At 48.2% G+C, this 24,576-nt stretch overlaps 1 protein-coding gene and 1 long non-coding RNA gene across 3 annotated transcripts in view; one reads left to right on the top strand and one right to left on the bottom strand.

Annotated features, from left to right (window-relative positions):
• Nucleotides 1-24,278, bottom strand: part of LCP2 (lymphocyte cytosolic protein 2) — a 44,734-nt gene extending 20,456 nt beyond the window's left edge. The window contains exons 1-7 of the mRNA XM_025434285.3: nt 23,923-24,278; nt 19,676-19,738; nt 14,123-14,169; nt 5,521-5,586; nt 5,059-5,090; nt 4,410-4,447; nt 923-1,118 (exon numbers count right to left, since the gene is read on the bottom strand). Coding sequence (XP_025290070.1) covers nt 923-1,118; nt 4,410-4,447; nt 5,059-5,090; nt 5,521-5,586; nt 14,123-14,169; nt 19,676-19,738; nt 23,923-24,000 — 520 coding nt within the window. The 5' untranslated portion in view covers nt 24,001-24,278. The remainder of the gene's footprint in view (nt 1-922; nt 1,119-4,409; nt 4,448-5,058; nt 5,091-5,520; nt 5,587-14,122; nt 14,170-19,675; nt 19,739-23,922) is intronic.
• On the top strand, nt 5,263-16,874 carry LOC112651262 (uncharacterized). 2 transcript variants are annotated; one of them, XR_007410241.1, is made up of 4 exons: nt 5,263-5,604; nt 6,700-6,786; nt 7,157-7,460; nt 16,527-16,874. It is a non-coding gene; the product is annotated as an uncharacterized LOC112651262 (long non-coding RNA). The 2 variants fall into 2 exon arrangements; XR_003130699.3 differs by lacking the exon at nt 16,527-16,874 and adding an exon at nt 8,147-8,638.
• Nucleotides 24,279-24,576: the final 298 nt, after the last annotated feature.

The raw sequence follows: 24,576 nt of genomic DNA, 5'->3' as shown, positions 1-24,576 counted from the left end.
CACTCTGTGTCTCCATAACTGGCACATATAAGGCACTTGATTTAATCATTTAATCATTTCTTCTCTGGACCTCCATTTCCCTGTATATGAAACCGGCATCATCCTTGCTCCCCATATCATAGACTGTTCTTAAAAACACAAAACAAAATGTTGACAAAGTGTGAAAGGGCTTTAACATGGCAAAAGTGTTCTACAGCATGAAAGATGGATAGTGTCCATTTGCTTATGGTATAGATTGTCAACTTTCTAGCTGACTCTCTGATACTCTGCTGTGCAAGTGTGCATGAGCCTGTTTTCTTTCACCACCACTCCTACAGTGTGACCTATGAGGCAAGGGCTACATCTTCTTTCCTGAGGATTTCAAATTTTGGCATTTAGAATGATGCCTGGCTCACAATAGACCAGTCATTTTTGTTGAATGGATAAATGAATGAATGAAGGAGACACAGGCTGATAAGAACAGATTGACAGTAAAAATCTTAAATAACGTATAAAAAATTATTTTGAAGTTACGGTCACACCCCCTCAGTATTGTTATGTTGATTGTGGCCGTTTGTGGGTAGAAGAAGTCCCACATAACTATGAGTTGGTGGAAAGATGGGGAGAAATGGGAAGGTACTCTTGAGTACCTAAGTAATACATGAAATGAGTTATTATTACTGCCGAATACCTTACGTGGTAGTTCAGTGTCAGTGTCAGCCACCACAGGCAATGATTTGTCTGCAATATTTATCATCCTCCCAGCAAACGTCTGTGGTCTATATTTTTATTATCCTATTTCGTAGATGAGGAAACTGAGGCCCAGAGAGAGGGAGCACCTGTCCAAAGCCGCATGGCCGCAAGGAAGCTCTGCGCTGCGTGGGCACAGGCCCGTGAGGGGCAGCGGGGCAGCAGTGCTGGTGCGTGGGCTGCAGGGCCTTACCGATGTAGGTGGAGTTGGAGTTGGGGAAGGGCTTGGCAGGCAGGATGGAGCTCTGTAGGGCCTCCTCATCATTGGAGGGTGGCGGCTCGTAATCTGCATCGTCTTCCACGGGTGCCTCTTCCTCCTCGTTGGGGGACTCGTAGTCATCATTGTCCTCCCCGTCCTGATCGTCGGTGGGGCTCTCATAGTCATCCTCCTGCCAACACAGTGACGGAGACAGACCGGTTTGTAGAGCTTTCTGTGGTACCCGTGTGCCTGCATCGATTTTCTCTCTGCCAAACCTCCCAACAGTGCTGGTGTGGGGGGCAGCAGCACCGGGACCATCACTCCCATTTTATTTATGAGGACACTGAGGTTGGGGAATGCATTATCACAGGGCCAGCGAGTTGTGGAGTGGGCCCTCCATCCAATCCTTTAGACCACAAGGCATTTTCCTCTACCCCTTTTTGCACAAGAGAGAAAAGCACACGAAATGAGCAGGACACTGGAATAGAGGGGTGAGGAGAACCAGCGCTGTTGTGAGTAAATGTGTTTTTTTATTCCAGGAATCACGAAGAGAGAAACTAAGTGCCTGGAGCATCTGGGATGCCACTAGTTCATTGTCAGTTCTGTTCTTAGTATGCCTGAGCTCAAAACATTCTTCTCATCATAACTTCATGCAGTGTTGAAGGCCATGCTAATGGGGAAACCAGATAACCAAAGCCTATTAATTAGAAGGCAGATGAAATTGTGTCTGAGAGGGGAGAGTCAGGGCTGTGCGATTCTGTGGGCTGAGGGCTGAGTGTATAGAAACAACAGCTTATTATTCGTCACATCTGACACTGAGTTTAAAGCTGCTTTCTTTTATTTCTAAAGATTTTATTTATTCATAAGAGACACACACACACAGAGAGAGATTGAGAGAGAGAGAGAGAGAGAGAGGCAGAGACACAGGCAGAAGGAGAAGCAGGCTCCATGCAGGGAGCCCGGTGTGGACTTGATCCCCGGCCTCCAGGATCACGCCCTGGGCTAAAGGCAGGCACTAAACCCCTGAGCCACCCAGGGATCTCCCTAAAGCTGCTTTCTTTTAGAAAGGACTCTCTTTCTAAATTTTAAATTTTGTGTCGTATTTTACGTGTGCTTCTCTGTGGGCCTCAGGGAAAGCGCGCCCTGGGGATTGAGTGATTGCCTTTGAGGCAGCTTATGAAAGGGGTCAGTCATAATAATGATTTCCCAAGCAGGGGTGGCACCATCGGCCACTGTGTGGCAAGTGCCTTATCCTTCTGATGCCAAAGTCAGGTGGGTAATAAATGGGCCCGGGGCAGTTCTCTACAGTCAACAGCAGTATGAAAAGAAGCAACGGGGGTTGCATCTTGATGAGCAAAGTTGTGTACCAATAGCCTAGAAACCCTCATAGCTTTGCTAGATGACTTAAGAAAGACTAAGCTGTTCAATTGAAACATTCCTGTGTTCATGCTGGATTTGAGAAATATATATTTTTTTAATATTTGAAGGCAAAGTGAGGTTGAGTGTCTTCCTGAACTCTGAGAAAGACTTCATTGTGTCTTCTGTGTTCCTATGACTTGAGAGCAGGGGAGGGAGCCCCTGAGTCAGGGGTCTTGAGAACAGTGGCCTCCACCCCTCTCCAGGGAGGGGGCTGCCATTGACAAAAGAGAGGAATCCCTAGATGGTCTCAGCCTACACACCCCAGCCCTGTTGCTCCTGCTTTCTACCTGCCTTTACCCTGAACACCTTCCTCAACAGCAGACCTTTCCTCTCCACTTCTAGAACAGTGGGTTTCCCCAATGATTTGGCTCCTAAATTTGCATGCATCTATTTGTTTCTAATCACGTTCTGCTGTGTGGATGTGATATCCATGCTATAAAATGCTCACAGGGTTGGATTCCTTATCTCCATCCCAGCCCATCTAGTGCCCTGTGCAGGGCTGGACATGCAGTGAAATCCATGAGCGTTTGAGGCAGTGGCTAATGGGAAGCCTGTGTTCAGTTTGTTCATCGAGAGAGGGAAGGACACCAGCCTCAGGCTGGGCTCCCACACCGAAGAAGCCACGTGGCCAACAGTGGCAAAGATGCAGCTTCTGTGCAAAACTGTACACAGTGTGGGGGAACCTCTGGTCTATTTTCCCTTTTGCACAAAACAAATCTGTCCAATTCCTTTGTCTTTTTATAGAAAGCACAGACATAGCTAGCATTTTTCAAATGCATTGCTTCCTTTTGCCAGAATCTCAATAGGACAAGGGATGTTCTCCCTGTTTCCTAAAGGCACTGAGGCAGCTGCTCACCAGAAGGACCACTAGACTGAGGACCCAGGACCCCCACCTGGGTCCCAGGCTTGCCCCTAACTAGCTGTGTGGCTCTTTGTAGGTCCCATTCTCCCCAGGGCTCAGCTGCTTCATCTGTAAAATGAACACACTGGGCTGTGAGCCATAATTGAGCACCTAGCCAGAGTCCAGCTTCATGCACAGTAACCCTGAACACAGTCTTCTGGGAAGAGGATATCCAAAGTCCATCAGACTCTCAAAGGGCTCACTGTGACCACCTCAAACATAAAACCCAATTGGACTAGACCGTCCCTGAGGTCTTTTAGAGTGAATAGTTGATTCTGAAATCTCTCTCCCTCTGTGTCAGCAGTGGGAACTTAGATCTATAAGACAAGCTCTTTTGGGGATCTCTGGGTAGCTCAGCGGTTTACGCCGCTTTTGGTCCAGGGGGTGATCTTGGAGACGCGGGATCAAATCCCACTTAGGACTTCCTGCATGGAGCCTGCTTCTCCCTCTGCCTGTGTCTCTGCCTCTGTCTCTCTCTCTGTGTCTCTCATGAATAAATAAATAAAATCTTGGGATCCCTGGGTGGCGCAGCAGTTTGGCGCCTGCCTTTGGCCCAGGGCGCGATCCTGGAGACCCAGAATCGAATCCCACGTCAGGCTCCCGGTGCATGGAGCCTGCTTCTCCCTCTGCCTATGTCTCTGCCTCTCTCTCTCTCTCTCTCTCTCTCTGTGACTACCATAAATAAATAAAAATTAAAAAATAAATAAATAAAATCTTAAAAAAAAAAGATAAGCTCTTTTAAGCTACTTTCGTGTGTACCATCTAGGGAGGGAGTTTGGGAAGGCCCTGCTGTGGGGGTGATAATAGTGAATAATGGTGTGATCTGCAAACTACAGCCCATGGGCCAAGTCCAGCCCACCACCTGTTTTTGTAAACAAAGGTTTATTGGCATACTGCCAAGCGCAATTGTTCAGCTATCATCTATGGTTGCTTTTGTGCTATAAAAGCAGAGGTGAGTAGAAGAGCTGGAGGCTGGAATGGATGGCAAAACTGGAAATATTTACTATCTGACATTTAGAGAACATATTTCATGGCACCGTGAGGGGTTATACTGGCATCTTGTTAGAGGCCTTGCTCCTTTTGGCATCATGCTAGTTCCTCATTACCAAGGTGCTCTGCAAACTGCTGTAAGGGTAGAAGAAGAGCCCACACCATACTCACAAAGGATGACCAGCCCCCATTGTCTTCTTCATGGCTTTCTGTGGAAGAAGACAACACCATTATCAGTACCAAAAGAAGCCTCTAGAGGGAAAGTCAAAGCAGTATCCCATCTGATGTGCTCTCACGCCACTGCCCATCCTAGGCCCTCATCCTACCTTCCTCATATCTGAGGGTTGCTTTAGTATCAGCTCTAGAATTTCCACCTGAGCAGCTCATTCTACCAGGAGGCAGCAGTGGATCTCAACCTTTCCCCACAGAACAGTCACCCAAGAGGGCTTTAAAATACACAGACACTGGGGACCTACCCCTAAAGCTTCTTTAAAGCTTTAAAGATCCAGATGGAGGGACACTGGCTTGACTCAGCTGCTCAGTCAAAGCCTGGGTCCTCCCAGGATTCCCCACAGAGTTCGTCATTTCAGATCTATAGAGGCTCCCAGCTGAGCAGGGGGCATAAAGCAGGTGTCCAGCATGATACCATTTCTCCTGCTCTCACCTTGGACCCGAACCTCTTTCTGGGAGAGAACTATCTGACAGACAAATGAATAAGGTCATCTGCACAATACCCCAGGAGTCCCAGGAATCAGCAGACAGAAGAACCGAATTGCCTGTCACCTCCTAAAGCAATCACTCTCACCCCTGACACCTTTACCTGTCTCTTCAGGAAACCGTGGGACTTGGGGTCTGCAAAGGCAAACAGCATTGCATTAGTGGTATACTGGCTTAGGAGTACCTCCCTCTTTCCTCAATCCCATCCTGCGGGAGGAGCCCCCCACAGGGGGTTGTCTCACCTCCCAGGACTGCTCAGCAACCTGAGCCAAGCTGCCCCCAAATTCTAGAACCTATCAGAGTCACATTGGTGGTGTAACTGGGAGCTCATGACTGCCTGTGTCTTTGGGGGAAGTTCCCCTGAAGTCATAGGCCAACAAGCAGGATGAAGGGCAAAGAAAAGGAGCTCCCAATTCCCTCCTTGGCACCAGCTTCAGGACCCTGGGCCTGAAGGAGTGCTGTAGGTCGAAAATCGAGGCAAAAGCAGTCCTGGGCCTCTGGCTTGGATTTGAAAATTCTCTGGGTCTTATTACAGTGTCACTGGGCTCTTGGATTCCCTACTCACTTGCGTGTGAAAATGCTCCTTCTCTCTTCATTCTTGTTGATTTCTTGACTTAACTTACTGAGAATCCTACAAGATAAAGGACAGGTAAGGTGACAAAACCATCATCTCTCTCCCAGTCCAACTCTCCCATCAGTCCTGGAATTCCCTGATCTGCGTAACATCGGACATCCAGGCCAACCTTGGCCAGCCTCCTTGACTGGCCTCCAGCCAGTCCTCTCCACTGGGCGTCTGCTCCTCACTTCCCCCGAGCAGTTGCTGCCTTCATCCCCTCTCCGGTCCCCTGCTTCTGCCCAGCAGGCCCTCTGTGCTGGCTCAGCCTCCTCAGTGAAGCTCACAGACCCTCTGTGAAGACCTGCGAGCTCTCACCTGGCTCCCCTTCTCAGAAATTCTGTAGCCTTACAACCTTGATACAGCCACTGTGTATTTTATTGTCTTACTGCTCTTGGGGCTCAGGTCCCCTGACTCTTGGTTTAACATCCCTGTGGTGATGTCAGGCTTCCAGGAACCCTCAGACCACCTCTGAAACCTGGAGGAATCAGCTGCTCATTGCAGAGCTTGACGGGAGCTCTGGGGTGAGCTGTTCTTTGGCCTGTATCTCCTTTCATCTCCCTCCTGTTCCCCCCCTCCCCCGCCCCCGTGCCTCCTCCTCGGTGACATGGATTTTTTATAAACTCTGGAGAAGCATTCCCAATCAGGGCACACCCGGCAGAGTGGGAGACTCCCTGGTTCACTCACGTCCTGAGGCCAACCTTGGCCAGGACCCTTGGAGATGCTCTTAGTCCTCGAGTGCTGTGAGCTAGCAAATCCTCAAACCCCACAACAGGGAGGGCCTTCACAAACAGAACTGCAGCTCAGGCACATCCAGCAGTAAGAGTCCAGTCCACGGGGTCTCTCAAGTCTCCGGGACAGGAGATTCCAGCCTCCCTTAGCACCCACTGCTGAGACCAAGGAAACCCTCGTTAGTAAACAGGCTCAGTATTCCCTAGAGATTTGGAGGCAGCTAGGAGGAGCCTCAAAGATGATCTAACCCAAGGTCATTTTATAGATGAGGCCACAGAGGTTCACAGAGCAGTTTAGTGATGAAGCCCTCCCTCCCCACAAAACACACCCGCCCCTGAAGCCAGACTCCCCGATTTCCAACCTAACATAGCCTCGTGTTAATTTCCTCTATGCCTCAAGCTCCCCAGGAGCCGATGCAATTGAGCCTGTGGCCCATCTGAGAATGAGCCACGATCAACATTCCTGCAGCTGAGTGACCATCTCAAGGTAGCAAGTCTGGCCTCAAACAGAATTGCTAAGTTAGCAAAGTGGCCCTTTGCATCCACTACTTCCTGCTTCCCTCATCACTCCCCCAGGCTCCCACCCCCCGCCCCCCACTTCGCCATGGTCTCAGGGAACTGCTGCTCTGAGCCCTTCTCCGTCAATCAAACGACAGGATACATTTTATAAACACCCTGGGGACTTCAGGGAACCGAGCAGTAAAGAGGGCAAGTCTTCGTCCTCCATTGTAATGTCGCTGCTAGGATTTCACACCCGGGGAGGAGATGCTTTAAAGAGGGAGTGGGGACTTTGCGGTGACCTCTTGAGCACACCGCCACCGGAGCGCTTGTGACACACATCTTTTGTTTCCTTTAAGCAATCATTTTGAGAAGCTGTTGGGAGTCCCTCTCCTCCCTGCCCCTGACATCCTCCAGAGGCACCAAAGGAACCCCGCTGGCGTGGGCATCCCGGCCACATCCGGCAGCAGTGGTGGCCGCAGCAGCCCTCCCAGCAGGCATGCTCCACCCAACGGTATGCGGGAAGGGCCCTCAAAGCGCCAGGAACTCTGCTGAGAGCTCAGGAGCCTCGAGGAACAAAGCAAAGGTCCCGGATCTCAAGGAGCTTAACATGCCCGTGGAAAGACAGACAAACGCTGAACGTTTAGGGAAGTGAAATTCTAGGTAAGTGTTGTCTATATTTACAGGCAATGGGGGTGGGGCTGGGCGCAGGACAGGGACGCCCGGGTAGGGCGCAGCTGCAATTGAAAACCAGCAGGCTGGGCACCCAGATGACCCGGCAGCAAGGAGCTGAGGAAGGTGGGGCCGGGCGCCCCTCAAGGTGCCCCTCCCAAAGAGCCTGGCTCTCTGACCGGCTCACGCCGCTTTGATCCCGAAGGACCTCCCGCTCTCTGCGTGTCTCTTCTCACCAGTATCTTTAGCAGCCAGGCTGGAGGCCTTCGGGGCTCTAACTGGCGAAGGAAGGAAATGTCAAACCGCAGGCCCTGACAGAAGAGCAGCAACGAGGCAACAGAATGCAGAGCGGGCCCACCAGGCCAGCCAAACAGGGGCTCCCGGGGCCCCCGTGTCTCAGCAGGCCTCTGAGAACACCTTCTGAGCCAGCTGTGACCACTGCTGAGGGGGAGTGGGCCGGTGGCAGGTGGCAGGGCCCGTGGGCCGGGCAAAGAGCTGGTTGCCGCCTCTGTGTGCGAACCTTCAAAGTCCCCCACTCTCACACCCGCAGGGAACCAAGTGACAGTGAGCGGCCGGAGGTGACTCATTCCTCCTCCTCCCCGCAAACCCCAGGCCTCACTCAGCACCGGGACTGGGCAGCATGTAGACATAATTCTCTCTGCGTTGTCTTGTTTTAGGGATAAGCTGGCCTCCAAATTGGGGCTGAACCTCTGACAGGAAGTCAGGCCATTGCAGCAAGATGGTTCCAAGGGTGGTTGCATCCCTTGCTTGCTACGTGACGGCAGCCAGGCTTTGATTTCTCAGCCGCAGGACTTTCCTGGTGATGTTAGGAGGCACAGACTGTGGGTCCTTGTCCTGAGTCTGACTGCAGCATCCTGCCCCATAAGCCTTGCCTGCTGCATGACCTCCAGCAAGGCACTTGTCCTCCCGAGGCTCAAATTCTTCACCAGCAAAGTAAGAGAGTTAGCCCTGGTGAGGGAATCCCTGACCAGCCTGACTTTGGAATTACACTGGGTACACCTGTTACAAACAGATTACCAGGCTCACTGTAGACTTCACCTGTCAGAACCTACAGGGCTGAGTGAGGCCTGGGAGCAGTGACACCAACCAATTTCCTGGTGATTCCTATAGTCTGTAAATTTTACGAAATCAATCTTTTTTCTTGCTATTCTTGGAATTTTTTTTTTTAATTTGAAGGAGGAAGGAGGAGGATAAGGAGAGGAGGAGGGGGAAAGAGGGTGTGGAGATGGGGGAGGAGGAAAAGATGGAGGGGGAGAAGAGGGGGAGGTGGGGGGATAGTTGGGGGAGGAGGAGGAGGGGGAGGAGGGGAGGACTAGATGGGGAAGAGGAGGGAGAGAAGATGGGGGAGGAGGAGAAGATGAAAGAGGAGATGATGGGGGAGGAGGAGGAGGAGATGCGGGAGGAGGACACGGCCTCCTTTTCATCGGTCTCTTGTGCTTTACCAAGAGCAAGTAGAGGTCCACTCTGGGTTTTGAAATCAACTTTGCTGGTCACAGAGAAGTAAGAAAGAAAGCATACAAAGAAAGACCAGCAGAAAGGAGGGAAGGGAGAGAGAAGGGATGGCCAGGGCAGAAGGAAGCAGGAGAGGACGTACCAGAGCCCTTAGCACAGCGAAAGAATAGGTCACTCAGGAGGCATCTCTCTGGTGCCCACGTTGTCGCATGTGTTCGTGTTACAGTGTACACACATTTCTCACCAGAGCTCTCAGTAAGAGCTTTAGACAGCTTTCCTTCTCTCCCTCTCCCGGCATCCCTCGGTGGGAGCCTTATTCCCTGGACTTGGATTTCAGAGGGCACGCTGCTCCCTCCCAGGACCCCACCTTCCCAGACCCAGAAGGTTCAGGTGAAGTCGGCCCTGTGCTCTCCTGCAGCACACCCCTCCAGCTCCCAGTCGGCCTCACTGCCCGCCAGTCCTCTGTCCCCATCTCAGTCCTTCCACCCGCACCCAGCACACATTGTCACACTGCCTCTGGCTCTTGCTCTGCGTTTCATCCTTCTTTATTTTTAATGTTTTTATTGTTTTAGATTTTATTGAAATTCAAGTTCACATACAGTGTATTACCAGTTTCAGAGGTAGACATCAGTGATTCGTCAGTTGCATACAACACCCAGTGCTCATGACATCACATGCCCTCCTCAATGCCCAGGCCCAGTGACCCCACACCCTCCTCCAGTAGCCCTCAATTTGTTTCCTCTGATTGAGAGTCTCTTATGGTTTGTCTCTCTCTCTCTGTTTTCATCTTATTTCATTTTTCCTTCCCTTCCCCTATGCTTACCAGTTTTGTTTCTTAAATTCCACATATGAGTAAAAAATCATGTGGCATTTGTCTTTCTCTGACTTATTTCACTTAGCATAATGTCCTCTAGCTCCATCCATGTCACTGCAAATAGATTCCATCCTTCTTTAAAGGAGCACAGGGTTTGACCCAAGAGCCAGGCCTCCAGAAGTTCTGTCCTTGTGACATGAGAAGCCAGGTGTGGGTCTTGGGACTCAGGGAGGTGCCTTTCACCATCATCACAGGCCTCAGGGGAGAACCACATGTGGGAAGGCCTAGCATGGTCTCCCTGCTCCTCAGCTTTATACACCCCCCCCTATAATTTTAACATCTAATATTTTATTGGCACTTCACACTTATTCTGTGGTAGGCAGATTGTTCCCATTTTTACCACCAAAGAAGCAAGACACTGAGAGAGGGCTTTGTCGAGGGCCACTTGAGCAAGTTCAATATGGAACTGAGTTGGGAAGTCAAGTTTTCAGGACTTACTTTGGTGGAGAAGGAGTGGCCGTCAGTTGAGAGGAAGCACTTCCCCTGTGGGGAGGACTGGCTCCCTGGACAGAGATTAGCCCATGAATGGGAGAAAGTGGAGACAGATCTGTCACTGTAGCAATTCTGTGGGAAGGCATGGTCACATTTTTTTGAGGGGCCTGGGAAAGGCCCACTTATCTCTGGGTCCCTCCCTTGGTCCTCACTTCCTCCTTTTTTCCCTACTATTTCTCAGGTAGACTTGACTCTGCTGTTAGAAGGCCTGCAGCTTTCGCAGGAGGATTGACGAATAACCAGATATTACTGCATCCCCTCTCTGATAGGAGTTAGCTTTTCCTAGCCCAATTCCACTCTCGGTAATGGGTGCAATGGGAACTCATGATATAGACCCATCCAACATCTATCTATTGACTACACCACCACCGCATCACTCCCTTCTTATTTTTTTAAGTTACACTATGGATTTAAATACAAAGCTCATCACATTTTTAAAATAAGCTCCAAATAAGCATCAGCAGATTTTAACATACATTTTAACATGTATTCTATTGTATTCCAATTTAGCCAGATAAGGCTCAGCTATACCATGGATTTTAAGCCCCTCCTTATATAGGAGGCTTTATTGTTTTATTTTTTATTTTTTTATTAAAGAATTTATTTATTTATTCATGACAGACACAGAGAGAGAGGCAGAGACACAGGCAGAGGGAGAAGCAGGCTCCATGCAGGGAGCCCGATGCAGGACTCAATCCTGGGACCCCCAGGCGGAAGGCAGTGCTAAACCGCTGAGCCACCAGGGCGGCCCTGCTTTGTTGTTTTATTTAGAAACTCTCCTCCATTTCAGTATTTGGGGTGTCTCTGGGAGAAACTGTCCGAGGGAGTAGCTATATCTGCAGACAAAGCCTTCCTCACCAGAATCTGCCTTCTTACAAATCTACTTAATAGAGATTTTTTTTTTTTAAGCATGGGGAAAGAAAATCAAGATATTTAGAGGAGCGCAATCTTGTTTTGGTCTGCTGTACATAAACACAGTTTCTTTCCCATAGCCCTTTAGGGTAATGATGATGGCAAATGAACCTATGTACAAGGGAACAGAACAATCCTATACAATTGAATAACTACACAATACCAAGCAGCTTATGTGGGCTGCCTCCTTTAAAATCCAGCATTCCCAAGAGCTAGTTCTTTTCCCTAAAAATAGGTGAGGACACAGGCTCAGAGGATCGATGGGACTTTCCCAAGGTCCCATGGCTGGTGGGAGGCAGGGCTTGCTTTAGAACTTGGCTCTCTCTTGTTCCAAAACCCATGCCTTTTAAGTCTTCAATCCCTCCTTTGACAGCATAGCATGATTAATAAAAACTTAGAACTGTGTTCATTGAGATTTTGTGTAAAGTAATGGAAACAGCTAACACTCGTTCAGTGCCTACTATTATTTCCCCCATTATCTTCTCTAACATTCCTGCTAACTCCCTGAGGTTGGTTCTCCTATTACAGATCTCCATTTTACAGATGAGAAAGCTGAGGCTTGAGGAACCCAGATAACTTGCCCACAGATTCATAGCTAGTGAATGGAAGAATTGGGTCTCAAGTAGTCTGACCTCAGAGCCTACATTTTTACTCACTAAGCTCTTCTGTCTGCCTGTTCATACCTAAAATTATAACCTTTAGAAGAGGGAGCCTCCATGGTCATATTCCTTTATTTTATAGACTGGGAAACTGGGAGTGGACTACGGACTCATCCCAGCCACAGAGTTCTCTATAAATAGAGCTGGGACAGGTTATTATGTCTGTCAAGAGGGACAGTAACCCAGTAGAGTTTCCTAATCAAGGCAACCAGGACCTTCTCTAGACGCCTACCCCAGCACTCCCCATTCACCTCCGTGTTCCATGGGCAGGTTCCTAGCTTGCCTGGAGCACACATGCGTGCATTGGAGGCTAAAGAAATGCCCCACCTCTACCACACCCACAACATGAGTGTTTACAGTCCGCCTTCCACACTAGCAACCATGTCTCACCTTCCTCCTTCTCCAGACACTCAAGCATAGCTCCAGACAGCAAGTGAGCTCAGCCCTAAGATAAAACAGAATCTTCCGAGCTGAAAGTGCCTTCCTTATCTCTTTTCTTCCACTGCTCTGATTAAATCCCCTCACCCTGCCTGTGCAGGGCCACGGCCCTCCCTGAGGCTCCTACTCCATTAGCAGGGTCATGCCCATTACCCCCTAGCTTGTATCCCTGCTTGCAGCTGGGCCCCTCACCCTGCTGTGTTTTACACTGCCCTGGAGAAAGCCAAGACACCAGTTTGACCTCTGTGTGCTCCCTTCTGCCCTCACCTCCCCACCCTTCTCAGACTCCTTAGGACAGCTCACAGGATCCTTCTCATCTGTGACCAGTTACTGCGGCCTCTTTGTTCTGTGTGTGCCCCAGCTGTTCTGACCCACTTGCAGTTTCATTAAACTCCCTGGTGTCCATGCTTTTGCAACATATTCCCAGAATGTCCTTCAACCCATTCTTTATCTGACCATTTCTGGTATATGTCAAAATCCAATTTAGCCTCCTTGCCTCCCCAAAGTCTTCCCTGAATGCCATTGTTGGCATTGTTGCCAAAGTTGACTCTTCCTTTCATACTCCTGAGGAACATGTACCTGCATGTGCCACAGCACCATCGTAATCGAAGTATGATTGTTTTGTATTTCTGACCCTCCCTCTAGAATGTGAGTGTCCTGAGGTAGGGAATCTGTTCCTTATGTCTGTAGCCTAAGTAACAAAGGCCTGACACATTATATTGGCATCTAGTAGCAGTTCCTTAAATGAATGAAGTATTACTATTGTATGGGGACCAGAAGATGCAAACCCAAATGCTCTCAAGGACCAGGTATATATATGTATATACATATACACAAAAATATATTCTATTACATACTTATTATTATGTATATGAAGAATATATTACATAAAACTGATAGTTCTAGTGACTTGATAATTTCAAAGATTGGGCATCATTGGGTCCATATGGACTGGAGCTCTCTTCAGATAGAAATCATCATTCTGATTTGCCACAGTCTCCACGACCCCTATTTTTTCAACAACAGTGAGGCTTTGTGTTGATGACCTCTTTTATCATCATACTTGTACTATTATTTTTCTTAGAGTAGAGAAATATTTCTTCATAGTCTATCCAAAGGTGGTAAAATGAAAGAGAAATTGATAGGACTTCATATTTTTTGACCTAGCACATTTTACATATTTACATCACCTGCCTGGCTCCAGTAAGCTTTTGAGTATGTGAGACATTTCCTAGAGGAATGAAAACACATGGTAAGAGGTGCACGATGCATCTCATTTCAGCACCCATGTGGGGTGTACGTCAGTCATTACATCCCACTTCCCTTCCTCAGGATTCTTAAGACTGTGCCCCTGGAAGCCATCCAAGCAATTGGTATTGACAGCCAGAATGATGTCCATTGTCATTCTTCATCTAGTCCAACTCTGTCATTTACTAAGTTGTTGGAAACTGAGGTCTAGAAAGCTTAAGCAATCACTGTTCTGGTGATGACACCGTCATGAAACAGGTCTCATGACTCTGGTGCCCAAGTCTCCCCACTGGTAGAGAGGAAATGAAAACACAGTCCCCAATCAGGCTTGTCTTTGGCAAGAGCAGCCAACACACCAGCTGGGCTGGATCCGTTACTTCTTTTTCTCCATGTATCATGTACACATCTCTTTCCCATCCCCTGCCCTTGCCTCTACTCTTCCTGCTCACTTTCCTAGTGTAAACCAACAGTGACAGAGTGAGGGTCTCAGCTCTCCCTGGACTACTTCCCACTCCGACCTCTGTTTCCCCAAACAAGGAATCAGGGGCAGTACTTACGGTACCCGGAGCTTAGGAAACTTCTGGATGTCATTTTCTGTCAAGTTCTGAAATGAAGACACATGGGCAGGTTACAATCCACAGGAAGGGCCCTGGGCCAGGTGAGTAGAGAAAGTGAGAAATAGGGAGTAGCCAGGACCACAGCAACCCAAAGCATACACCTCCCCCACCTACCCAAAGCAAAGCGACACCTTCTAGATGTTGCATAAAACGCCTGTGGGCCTGGTGTTGCCAGATATACTTTTTTCCAAAGGGAATCCCCAAGTCTGGATTTTATGTGAAATTGCCTGAGTTTGAAGTATTGACAAATAATTTTAAGTTAAGCAAACACACAAACACTATGAGAGCTAAATTGTAGAACCAAACAACTTGTTTTGTTTTGTGGGCCGAATTTGGTCATGCTGTGACCCCTTCCTAAGCTCTTACCCCAGACTTCAGGGTCCCTCTCAGTTTCCATATGGAGAAGCTGTGAGAAGCCAGCCTGAAGAAGGGGTCGGGGCCCTTATACCACCATCACACCCCAAAGCCTCTCTCAGCAGGGCTATTGGTAGTGTTCTCTAGATGTGGGGATGTAATAAAGAGGCTTTCCTGAAGGAACAGAGAGGGGGAAAGGAGAAAGAAATATTTGTGAAGAACTGACTCTGGGGCTCTGTCTTACTCTCACCCTGATTAGCCCTCACATCATCCTGTGATTTAGAAACCATCAGTGTTCCCATTTTACAGATGAGAAAGCTGAGGCTCTGGGATGTTAAAGGAATTTCAGCTTGCAGGTGATGGAGCTGGGGCTGAAGCCCTACTCTGTGGCATCCATGGTTAATTTTCTTCTTGCAAACCTCCCTCTTCCCACATCTGATCCCTTTGAGGGACCCGGGGACAAGGTGGCAAGAGGAAGAGAAGAAGGTGCTCGAAGAAGGAGAGGCAGGGTGCCAATACCAGAAACAGAAAAGAGGGTGAGCATACTTTCCACGGAACTAATGCTGAGCCATAGAAAACGATCCATTGACATTCTAACTGAGGCTAGAAAACAGGGGTTAGAGTGGAAGCTCTAGGGTCAGACAGGCTGGGTTTGAATCTTGGTCCATCCACTTAGCAGCATTCTGATTTGGGGCATACCCTTAGCTCTCTGAGCCTCTGTTTCCTTATCTGTAAAATAGGAATCAGAATACTAACAAGGGCCACCTTTCAGGGCTTGTGAGCACTGAACGAGATGATGTGTGTCCTGTGTTTGTCTCTGCGCTCGACACACCCTCTGTGAATAATAAATTTTATGTGAGTAACATATGTGAAAATAAATAATAAATATTAATGAGCTGGAGTCTGGCTGGCTCTCAGAGGTTAGTTTTGCTTCTGCTCCCACTCTGGGCTGGAAGCTGCCTGGCAGGTTCTCCATAGGGAAGAGGGCACATGGTCCCCTCTGAGGCCAGAGGTGCAGAGGCTAGGTAGGGTATCTTAACAATGTGTTTATCGGGCTCACCTGCCCCCTTAGCACACCTGGCAGCAGGGTTGGTGCTGGGGTTTGCTCTGAGTCCTGAGACAATCAGGCTTTTGGTCAGGTTTCTTGATTTCTCTCTCTCTCTCTCTCTCTCTCTCTCTCTCTCTCTCTCTCTCTTTAAGATTTATTTATTTGAGAGAGAGAAGAAGGGGAGGGGCAGAGGGAGAGGGAAAGAGAGTCTTAAGTAGACTCCATAGTGAGTGTGGAGCTGGACTTGGGGCTCAATCTCACCACCATGAGATCATGACCTGAGCCGAAACCAAGAATCAGACTCTTAACCGACTGTGCGACCCAGGCTTCCCACTCTTTTATTTGCAATATCCCTAAGCAGTGGCTCCTCCTTCCCCCAGCACCAGTCCCTCTCAGGGATGTGCCGAGACTCATGTTCAGAATGGCACAGTGAGCACAGGGCTGCCTGAGGGCTGGCGGCTGCGTGCTGGGCAGCTGGCCACTACCTTCTGTTTGGCTTAGTTGAGGATGTAGGCTGAGGGAATCTAAGAAGAGCATGAAGGGGAAGGTGGACATGAACAGGTTGGAGACACAGAGGAACAGGATGTTAGGAAAGAGAAAGGCCTTTAGAACAGGGACAGGAACTAGCAGGAAAAATGAGGGATGTTCCAATGGGATTTTCAGAGAGTTTCTGCCACGTGATGTCAGCCCTCCTCTACCTCCTCCTTAAACCTCCAGCAACTCTGTGTTACCTTTAGGATCACCTGTACCTTTGTAGGAGCGTGGTTAGGTGCTGAGCATGCCCTCCAGATGGGCCCTGCCTGGGGAAGCGACGTGCGGACACTGCTGCCTGCCCACCCAGTATCTGCTCTCTCTTGCTCCCTTACTGACTTCACCTGGATTTTGTTTGGGGCTGTAAATGTTCCATGTCCAAAATACTTAACACCCTACACTTCCTTGCAGATAACGGAGATTACGGGACTCTGCTGTGGCCAATGAGATATAACCTGAAGTCTACTGGATAGAACTTCTGGAGAAGTTCCTACTCCCCTTAAAAGAAGGAGAGTCATTACCCATGCAGTTTTGTGCCTTTTAATCTTTGCCCTACTTGCCCCTCCTCCTGCCTGAAATGGAAGTGTGAGGTCTGGAGGTGGCATAGCCAACTTGCAATGAGTCGAACAGAAGCCACAAGCTTTTTCCATAGACTAGACAGGGTCTGGGTTCGTGATGACTTCTTAAAGTAGCTCACCAGCCCCTGGTGCCTACTCTAGATTCCTTATCACTTGAGAAAGATAAACCCCTGTTTGTTAAGCCACTGTGGTTGGGTTTCTGTTATAGGCACCCATATGCCTTCCTAACTGACATGCTCCCAAACACTTTTCATCCTCTCTTTCAACCTACTTCCAGAAGGTTGAAGTATGGAAGTATGGCACCCCCTTCCCCACCAGACAAGGTCCTACTCTTCTCACTGGGAAACCAAAATAGCAGCAAAACAGATGCAAGGGACCTACTAGCAATGAAGAGAGAGAAAGGGATCCCTGGGTGGCGCAGCGGTTTAGCGCCTGCCTTTGGCCCAGGGCGTGATCCTGGAGACCCGGGATCGAATCCCACATCGGGCTCCCGGTGCATGGAGCCTGCTTCTGTCTCTGCCTCTCTCTCTCTCTCTGTGTGTGTGTGGGTGTGTGTGTGACTATCATAAATAAATAAAAAAAAAATTTAAAAAAAAAATGAAGAGAGAGAAAGAAAGAGGGACAGAGAGACAAAGAGAATGTGGACTTCCGCTGCTGCCTTCAAAAGCAGAATGGCCCTGGATATTATAAAATCAGGAGTTGGGCAGCCCGGGGGGCTCAGCAGTTTAGCACCACCTTCAGCCCAGGGCGTGATCCTGGGGACCCAGGATCAAGTCCCACGTCAGGCTCCCTGCTTGGAGCCTGCTTCTCCTTCCGCCTGTGTCTCTGCCTCTGTGTGTGTGTGTGTCTCTCATGAATGAATAATAAAATCTTTAAAAAAAAAACACAGGAGTGATAGATGAGAAATTAGAGCTCTGATCGGAGCTCACACTGTACCCAGAGCACCTGGGGGTGGAGGCTGAAACCCAGCCTCCCAGTTGCAGGGCCAGGCACAAGGTTCTGCCCCCTGCTCTCCTGGTGCCTAGGGTACTTCTTTCCACTTCCTCCTGGTCACACAATGAGGAGACTCTACTGCAGTCTCCAGGGACCGATGGGTCCTAGATATGGGAGCAGAGGAGCCAGAGCCCCTCAGATACCATTTCTCAGCCCACTTAAACAATCCTATCCTAGCAGGCCTGAGGTTCACACACAGAGTGCTGGGGGGACTGGAAGGGTCTATCACCCACCGTGACCCAGTCCAACGTGCTCCTTCTCAGGAGAAGAGAGAGGCCCTGAGAAGGCAACTGCTTGCTCAGGGTGAGCTAGAGCATCAGGGCTGCAAGCAGGGCCACCCTCAAAGATGTCTTACTCCCTGTCCACTCAACACTAGTAAGTCTCAGATCTTAGTTCTTGGTGGTAAAGGTACCAGAAGGAAGTATTTACATTTAGTACTAATGTGCAAGATCAACAACAACAAAACTCCAGATATTGTGTAGGCTCAAGGCTCAGTATGAAGAAATAACATTGTTAAAAATTCATGCAGTGTTAGAGTAAATTAAATGTGTGCTTTAGTTCAATGACTAGGTATGGGACTTAGAAAATTCACATCACTCTTCTGTACACATTTCCTCGGTTGCAAATGGGGTGGTTAGAGCCTTCCCAAGATAACTGTTGTTGTTTTTTTTTTTTTTTTGAGAATTTATACAAAAAAAATTCTACGATTTTTTTTGTATAAATCAAGCTCTGGAAGGCCGAAATCACACCTTAGTCGTCTCTATATTCCCAGGATGTGGCATGGTCCAGTACGTAAAGGGAGCCCAGGAAAATGCTTGTGAAATGAATGGATGGGTGAATTCATGCATGATTTAGGTGAAACAGTGACTAAACGTGTTTTACATGGCACATGAAAGAAAAACTGAGACCAACAGGGCACAGTTTGGTCTCAGCATGAAACTTAACAGCTGCCTAGAAAGGAAGAGGACTATGTGTGGTAGTGAGCTCACCATCCCTAAAAGAATTCAAGCAGATGTTAGTGGTAGGGATATGATATGGGAAATGGATTGGAGTACCAGGTGGAAAGTTAGAGTTCGTAACCTCTCTGGCCCCTTCTAACTCTGAAGTCTCATGGCTGCTGACCTCAAGGATGCTGACCATGGCTTGTAGGGAAACACAACTTACTTTGCCCTCCTTCCAACTCCAACTGGGAGCATCTACCCAAGAGAACTTTGAGGTCCTATTCCCACTTCTTTTTTGAAGGGCAAAGAAGCATGAGATGGGAAATGGGTAGATTGGTAGAGAGGGTCTGTCTCACCCACAGACAAAGGTGGCGTTTCAAGGGAAATGCTCAGACCACCTCCCAGCCACCTACCACCTGTCAGAGCTGCATCTCTTTCTATTCAAAGGATTAATCCTCCATGTATGACTGCATTTTAGTACTATATTAAAGCTCTTGGCAATATAATGGAGTAGCGTCCTATCACATATGTGTTTAATTGGCAAAAAACCAACTATGTGAATTTGATAGAGAGAAAGAGGTATGTAATGAAATAATGAGGGTGATTTCACACCGTATTCCACTCAGTGAGTATGTACTCCAGCGTGAGAGATGGGAAAAAATAATCTTCTGTTCTCCCAGATGGTCTTTTTTTCCCTTAGGCTTTTCTCAAAGTATGGATGTCATTTGAAAAGATTTTTAAGGTGTGTGTGTGTGTGTGTGTGTGTGTGTGTGAACTGTATCTGGATTTCTCCTTATACTTTGACTTTAGAATGTGCCATGGTATCAGGGAAAGACCTGGAAGGTATCCAGAATAGTAGTATCGTGAGAGGTGATGACAGCAGAGGGCATAGAGAACCTCAGAAGATGGCAAAGGGCTGTGTGCGGATCCTGAAGAGGGCATTGACGCTGCGCATCCCCATGAACTAGGTAGACCAGCTGGCCTGGCCATGACTGGTTAGAGTGTAGAGCAGCTTTGGTCTCACTGTGTCGAAGTGGTCAGCACTTACCAAAAACCGCTGCCCGTCGATGTGATACTTTTTCACTACCTTCTCACAGTCCTTGTAGTTCAGCTGCAGAGAGGAGGGGAAGGTGCTGTCAGTGGCAGGCAGGTGCATCCCATTGGTTCCCCTCACTTGCCTGCCCAGAAGCTTAGCAATCTGTGGTACTTGTGGCTAGCCAGACCCCCACCCCCCTACCCCCATAGTCTAATAGAAGGGCCCCATCCCTACCTCAACTCTGCTTTCACTTGCCCCTTGGGACTCTCTGAAATGGAGAAATTGCCCCGGTCTAAGGTTTTGAGGCCAACCCCTACAGAAAGAGAGTGTCCTCAAGCCTATAGAGACTGGCCACATGCTCCTTAGGCACATATGGAATAGGTGAGAAAAAGAAAATAAGTAGCAACCATTGTGTCACCACCAAAGGATGACCCTGGTGAACATTCGATGTGTTTCCTACAGTGCTTTATTCTGAGCTTATCTCTAAACAGAATGGAGGTTAAATTTCACATTTAATCTTATTATCCTAACTTTTTCTCTTAAAATTGCTTTAAAATGATAATATAGGTACTGCCTCATGTTATCACAAACTTATTCTAAACACTATTTTCTTTAACTACTCCCTTATTGCTGTTCATTTAGGTTGTTTACCAAACTACTGTTCCAATAACGGTAACAGAAATTGCTGATAATTGAGCGCTTGCTATCTGGCAGGCGCTCTTCTGTGTATTTTAACCAATCTTAAGTCTTTAATCCTCACATCTTCCAGAGACAAAGGTGCAGATGGCTAAGCAATTTGCATGAGGTCCATGGGTAGCAGGTGACAGAGGTGATAATCGGGCTTCAGAACAAAGCTTTAATGTCTCTGTCAGGAATGTCCTCTCTTTGTTGGTAACATGATAATTTACAGTAAGTAAAGCAAACAAATTTAAGTGTACCTTAATACACCATCCGGATCAGAGTATAGAAAGAACATCATGGATATCCTTCTACACACATATTTTTTTTCTATTTAAGATAAATTAAACTGGATTCTCAGAATAGAGTTATAAGATTCACAGGAACGATCTTGGTTGCTTTCCCAAAGAGTCACATCTGTTATTAATCTCAGTTTTCTGTTTCACCTTGTCTTCAGCAGCATGAGAATTTGCATTTGAAACATCTCCAAATGTGATACTTTGGGCTGGAGTATTTAAAGTGAAATGTCTGTCCTGGAGAACCTTTGGTTCTTGTCAAAGTATGAGGCTCACAATCTGTGGCAACCTTCTTCTGGGGGCAAATCTTGGTCTTTTTTTTAATGGTCAATCAATCTAAAAAGTGAATAGAATTGTTGTAATTTCTTGGCTTGAAAGGATGGGATAAACTTTAAAACTATCAGAAAAAGCTGATTTAGAGGTCAAGTTGGAATGTGAGCAACATTTGAGGCACCCTGATCATCCCTTCTATTTCCATGCAGTGAGGTAGAAGTAGTTCTTGGAATATTTAACTGCCTTTAATTCATCATTTACTGTCATCATTATCAGATACAGCTCTGATTTTGCAGATTGCTAGGTTTGACTCTACATACACAGATAGCTCTGCAGACTGGGGCTGCTCTAGAAGTTGATTCTGATCCAGTAACCAGATACCAGGAAAGCATCCGTAGGCCTGGGGGCTAGAATTCGTATTTTTAGCAAGCATATAGGGGATTCTACGAGCACTCAGCTCTGGTAGTCTAGAGGAGGTACTGTTGTTGTAGACGGGACAGCTGATGCTCAGAGAGGGGAAGGGACTGGTCTGAGGTCACACAGCTGGTTGGGAACATAACCGGGATTAGTAATGGCTCTGAGTCAATGCCTTTCCACTGCATGGCCCAGGAATGCTTTCCTGCCAAGTCAAAAGAAATTGGAGGGGTTAAAGAAATCCAAAACATGACCTCAGTCCTCAGAGAGGACTTCTATTCTAGGCAGGGGATGAACTACACATATCTAAGATAGGAAGACACAAAGGCCTGTCAATCTGCATAAACGTCCGCAGCTAGGGTCCGGTAAACAGAGCAAAAAAGGGAATTTCAGACATGAATTGGCCCCTCAATCTGTTGAGTGCTTCACACACCATATTTCTTTTAATTCTTTCAACAATCCCATGAGGGAAGTTGCTGTTAGCATCTCTCTTTTCCTGGTGAAGTAGCTGAGGCAGAGAGAGGTGAAAGGAAGGTCACTAAGCTAGCAGGTGGTAGAGCCAGGATTCAGAGCAAAGTGTCTGACTACAGGGCTGGCTGGGAAGTGTCTCCGAAGAGGCCCAACCTCTCTGCTTTGTTAGAAATTGCACCTGCTCGTGGATCCTTTGAACAGGATATTTGATGACTAAGATCCATTCCCAAATGACTCCATGGTCAGTTCACTTGATGTTTTCTCTCTGGAGAAATCAAGGTTCCTAGGATTTGCAGTTGAGTCTGTGGGGGCTGAGACTTCCCGAATCACAGATTCCCTTCGATCTCCTTATCCTACCATCATTTTGATGAGGGATTGGTTTGGGTTTTTTTTTGGGGGGGGGGCGGTTTATGAAGAATGAAACTGTCCCAATGCTGCAGATGGGTCCCAGGGTCTGAGGTCTCCAAGAAGCAGCTCTCCCTTCCCCCACCTCAAGCAGATGGCCGGCACAGATTCCTTTCGATCTCCTCATTCTACCATCATTTTGGTGAGGGATTTGTTTAAATCACCCCTGACCTGTAGTCCACCTCCCTGCACTAAGGGGAGATTTGCCCATGGATTCTGCTATTACTCGACCAGGTTGTGTAGTTCTTCTCACACTGAAGACAGGACCTGTCTGGGCATCTCAGTCTGTTCCTAGGGTTCTCTCACCAAATCTCAGTATTTTCTCCTTTCTTTAATTGAGGTAACACGCCCTTTACAGCATCTTGGCAAGTTTCGTCTTCTTGCCCTAATTTATTTGGTCTACATTTAAGAAAAATACTTCAAAAGGCAGTTGTCTCAAGCATCTTTGTACCCACAGTGCTGAAGCTTAAGCTTATTGTGACCTTTTGGAGGAAAGAACAAAAACAAGATACACACAAAGCAGCAAATAACAGGATCTGTGGGCTATACATCTTTCATGCCACACTCGATTCTATATCTCCACATGTTTCTTCTTTAGGTTGATGGGGAGCAGTTAGGTATCATATAGACCCCATGTGTCTATACATCCCAGGGAGCCCCATTCCACCCCCAGGGGAAAAAAAAAACAGAAAGTTGACTTAAGTGACATCTAAAATCTTGACTTTAAAATATCATCTTTACAACCATGTGAAGTGTCAACAGAATTCCATCCCATCCTCCAGGGACTGGGGTGTTGGAAGCTCAGATGTTCCTTACAAGACTTCTTATCTTTTGAACAGGGATGGAGAGTACCCAAGTTGTGTGGCTTGGAATCTACTCAAGCAGATGTGTGACCTGTGGTCTCCTCAGCAGATGACCAAGCACAGGTCCTTGAGCAGCTCCTCCAGGGCCAGAAGGTAGGATGGTAACACTCTAGTTTCAGGTCTGCCACAGGCTTGGCCTCTGACCCTGCTGGCAGAGCTCTTCCTCTTACAGGCCTCAGTTTCCTTGGCTATCTCAACTGATCATAACCTAGAGCTCATAGCAGTTCTCCCACCTGCTTCACAAGACCCTCATAAAGCTCCAGTGAGACTCTGTTCTCCGTGAGGAGCCCTCCTTCAGGTCACGAGCAATGACTGCCCAGCCACCATCTCTGGTATTGTTCGTGCTAGCCTTCTCCGTCCCTCCTGCCCTGCCTTTTCTTTCTCCCATGCCCAGGGCCCCATTCACCCCTTTCTAGTAAGCAGCCTTGATCTCATTAGTGGCTTCAGCAGTTCTGAGTCCCCTGAGCACGGACTTTGAAGCCAGAAACGCGTGACTGGAATCCTGCTTCTGTCACTCGTAGTCCCTGGGGCTTTCGGCCATTTAACCTTCCTGAGCCTACTTTCAGCTGAGCCCAGAGGACCGCAATACTGGAGAGTGTTAAATGGGACAGTGCCTGCAGAGCGCACACTCAAGCCCGGCGCTCAGTAGATACACATCCATCGGAGGGACCCCTTCTCCCCAGAACTCATCGCCAAGAAACTCAGGGGTGTATGGACATCTACATGGTGCTCGCTCAACTGGTAAGGCTGCCACGGGGTTGGAAGTTCTCTGCGCTGTTCTGCCTGACTCCTTCTTCAAGCCACTGCCCACCCCGCTGAGGGCAGCCAGCCTCCCCGCCCACAAAAGAGCAAAACTCACCTTCCTGAAGTAGTCGGCCAGGTTGTCGGGGTCCCAGGTCAGGACGTCTGAGCGAAAGGGCACGTTCCTCAATGCCATGGCTGCTCTCCCAGGACAGAACTCACAAGCTGAGCATGGGTGCTGCACCCATGGATGGAGAACCCCAGTCCAGAGCGTGGAGGTGTTCTTGGCTCTTCCAACTTCCAGTCACCGTCTGGAACACCCTTGTTGGAGCACAGGGCTTTTCTGCTGTAACCAGATCCCAGAAAGCAACAGCTTCCTCTGCGAACAAATATGGTCTCTTCTCAGAAAACGACTCAGCAAGTTTCCTTCACCACTTCCTCTGCTCGGCTCTAAATAAGTAAACAAGGAAGCCCAGCTCTGGTGGCTGGAGGAGGTAGAGAGAGCGACAGGGTTGGTATTGTACCCCCTGGCCCGGCCAGCCCCGCCCCGTGGGAGAGGCAGTGAAGGGGACTTGGATTCCAGTGTGAGCCCAAGTATGTGTCCATTAAAACTCCTGGCACCCAGATATTTGTCCCGCAGTCCTGCTGGGCCGGGTCTTTGCAGATGAAAATCTATTTTGACAGTTGACCTAAAATACACATGATCTCCCACATCAGCAAAGTGCCAGGGGGAAGGAGCATGGCCTTTTAATGCTTTCCAGCCATCCCTCAG

The sequence above is a fragment of the Canis lupus genome, chromosome 4, assembly GCF_003254725.2.
Source record: "Canis lupus dingo isolate Sandy chromosome 4, ASM325472v2, whole genome shotgun sequence".
NCBI lineage: Eukaryota > Metazoa > Chordata > Mammalia > Carnivora > Canidae > Canis > Canis lupus.
The sequence above is the reverse complement of the archived record's forward strand: the minus strand, read 5'-3'. Positions and strand labels throughout refer to the sequence as shown.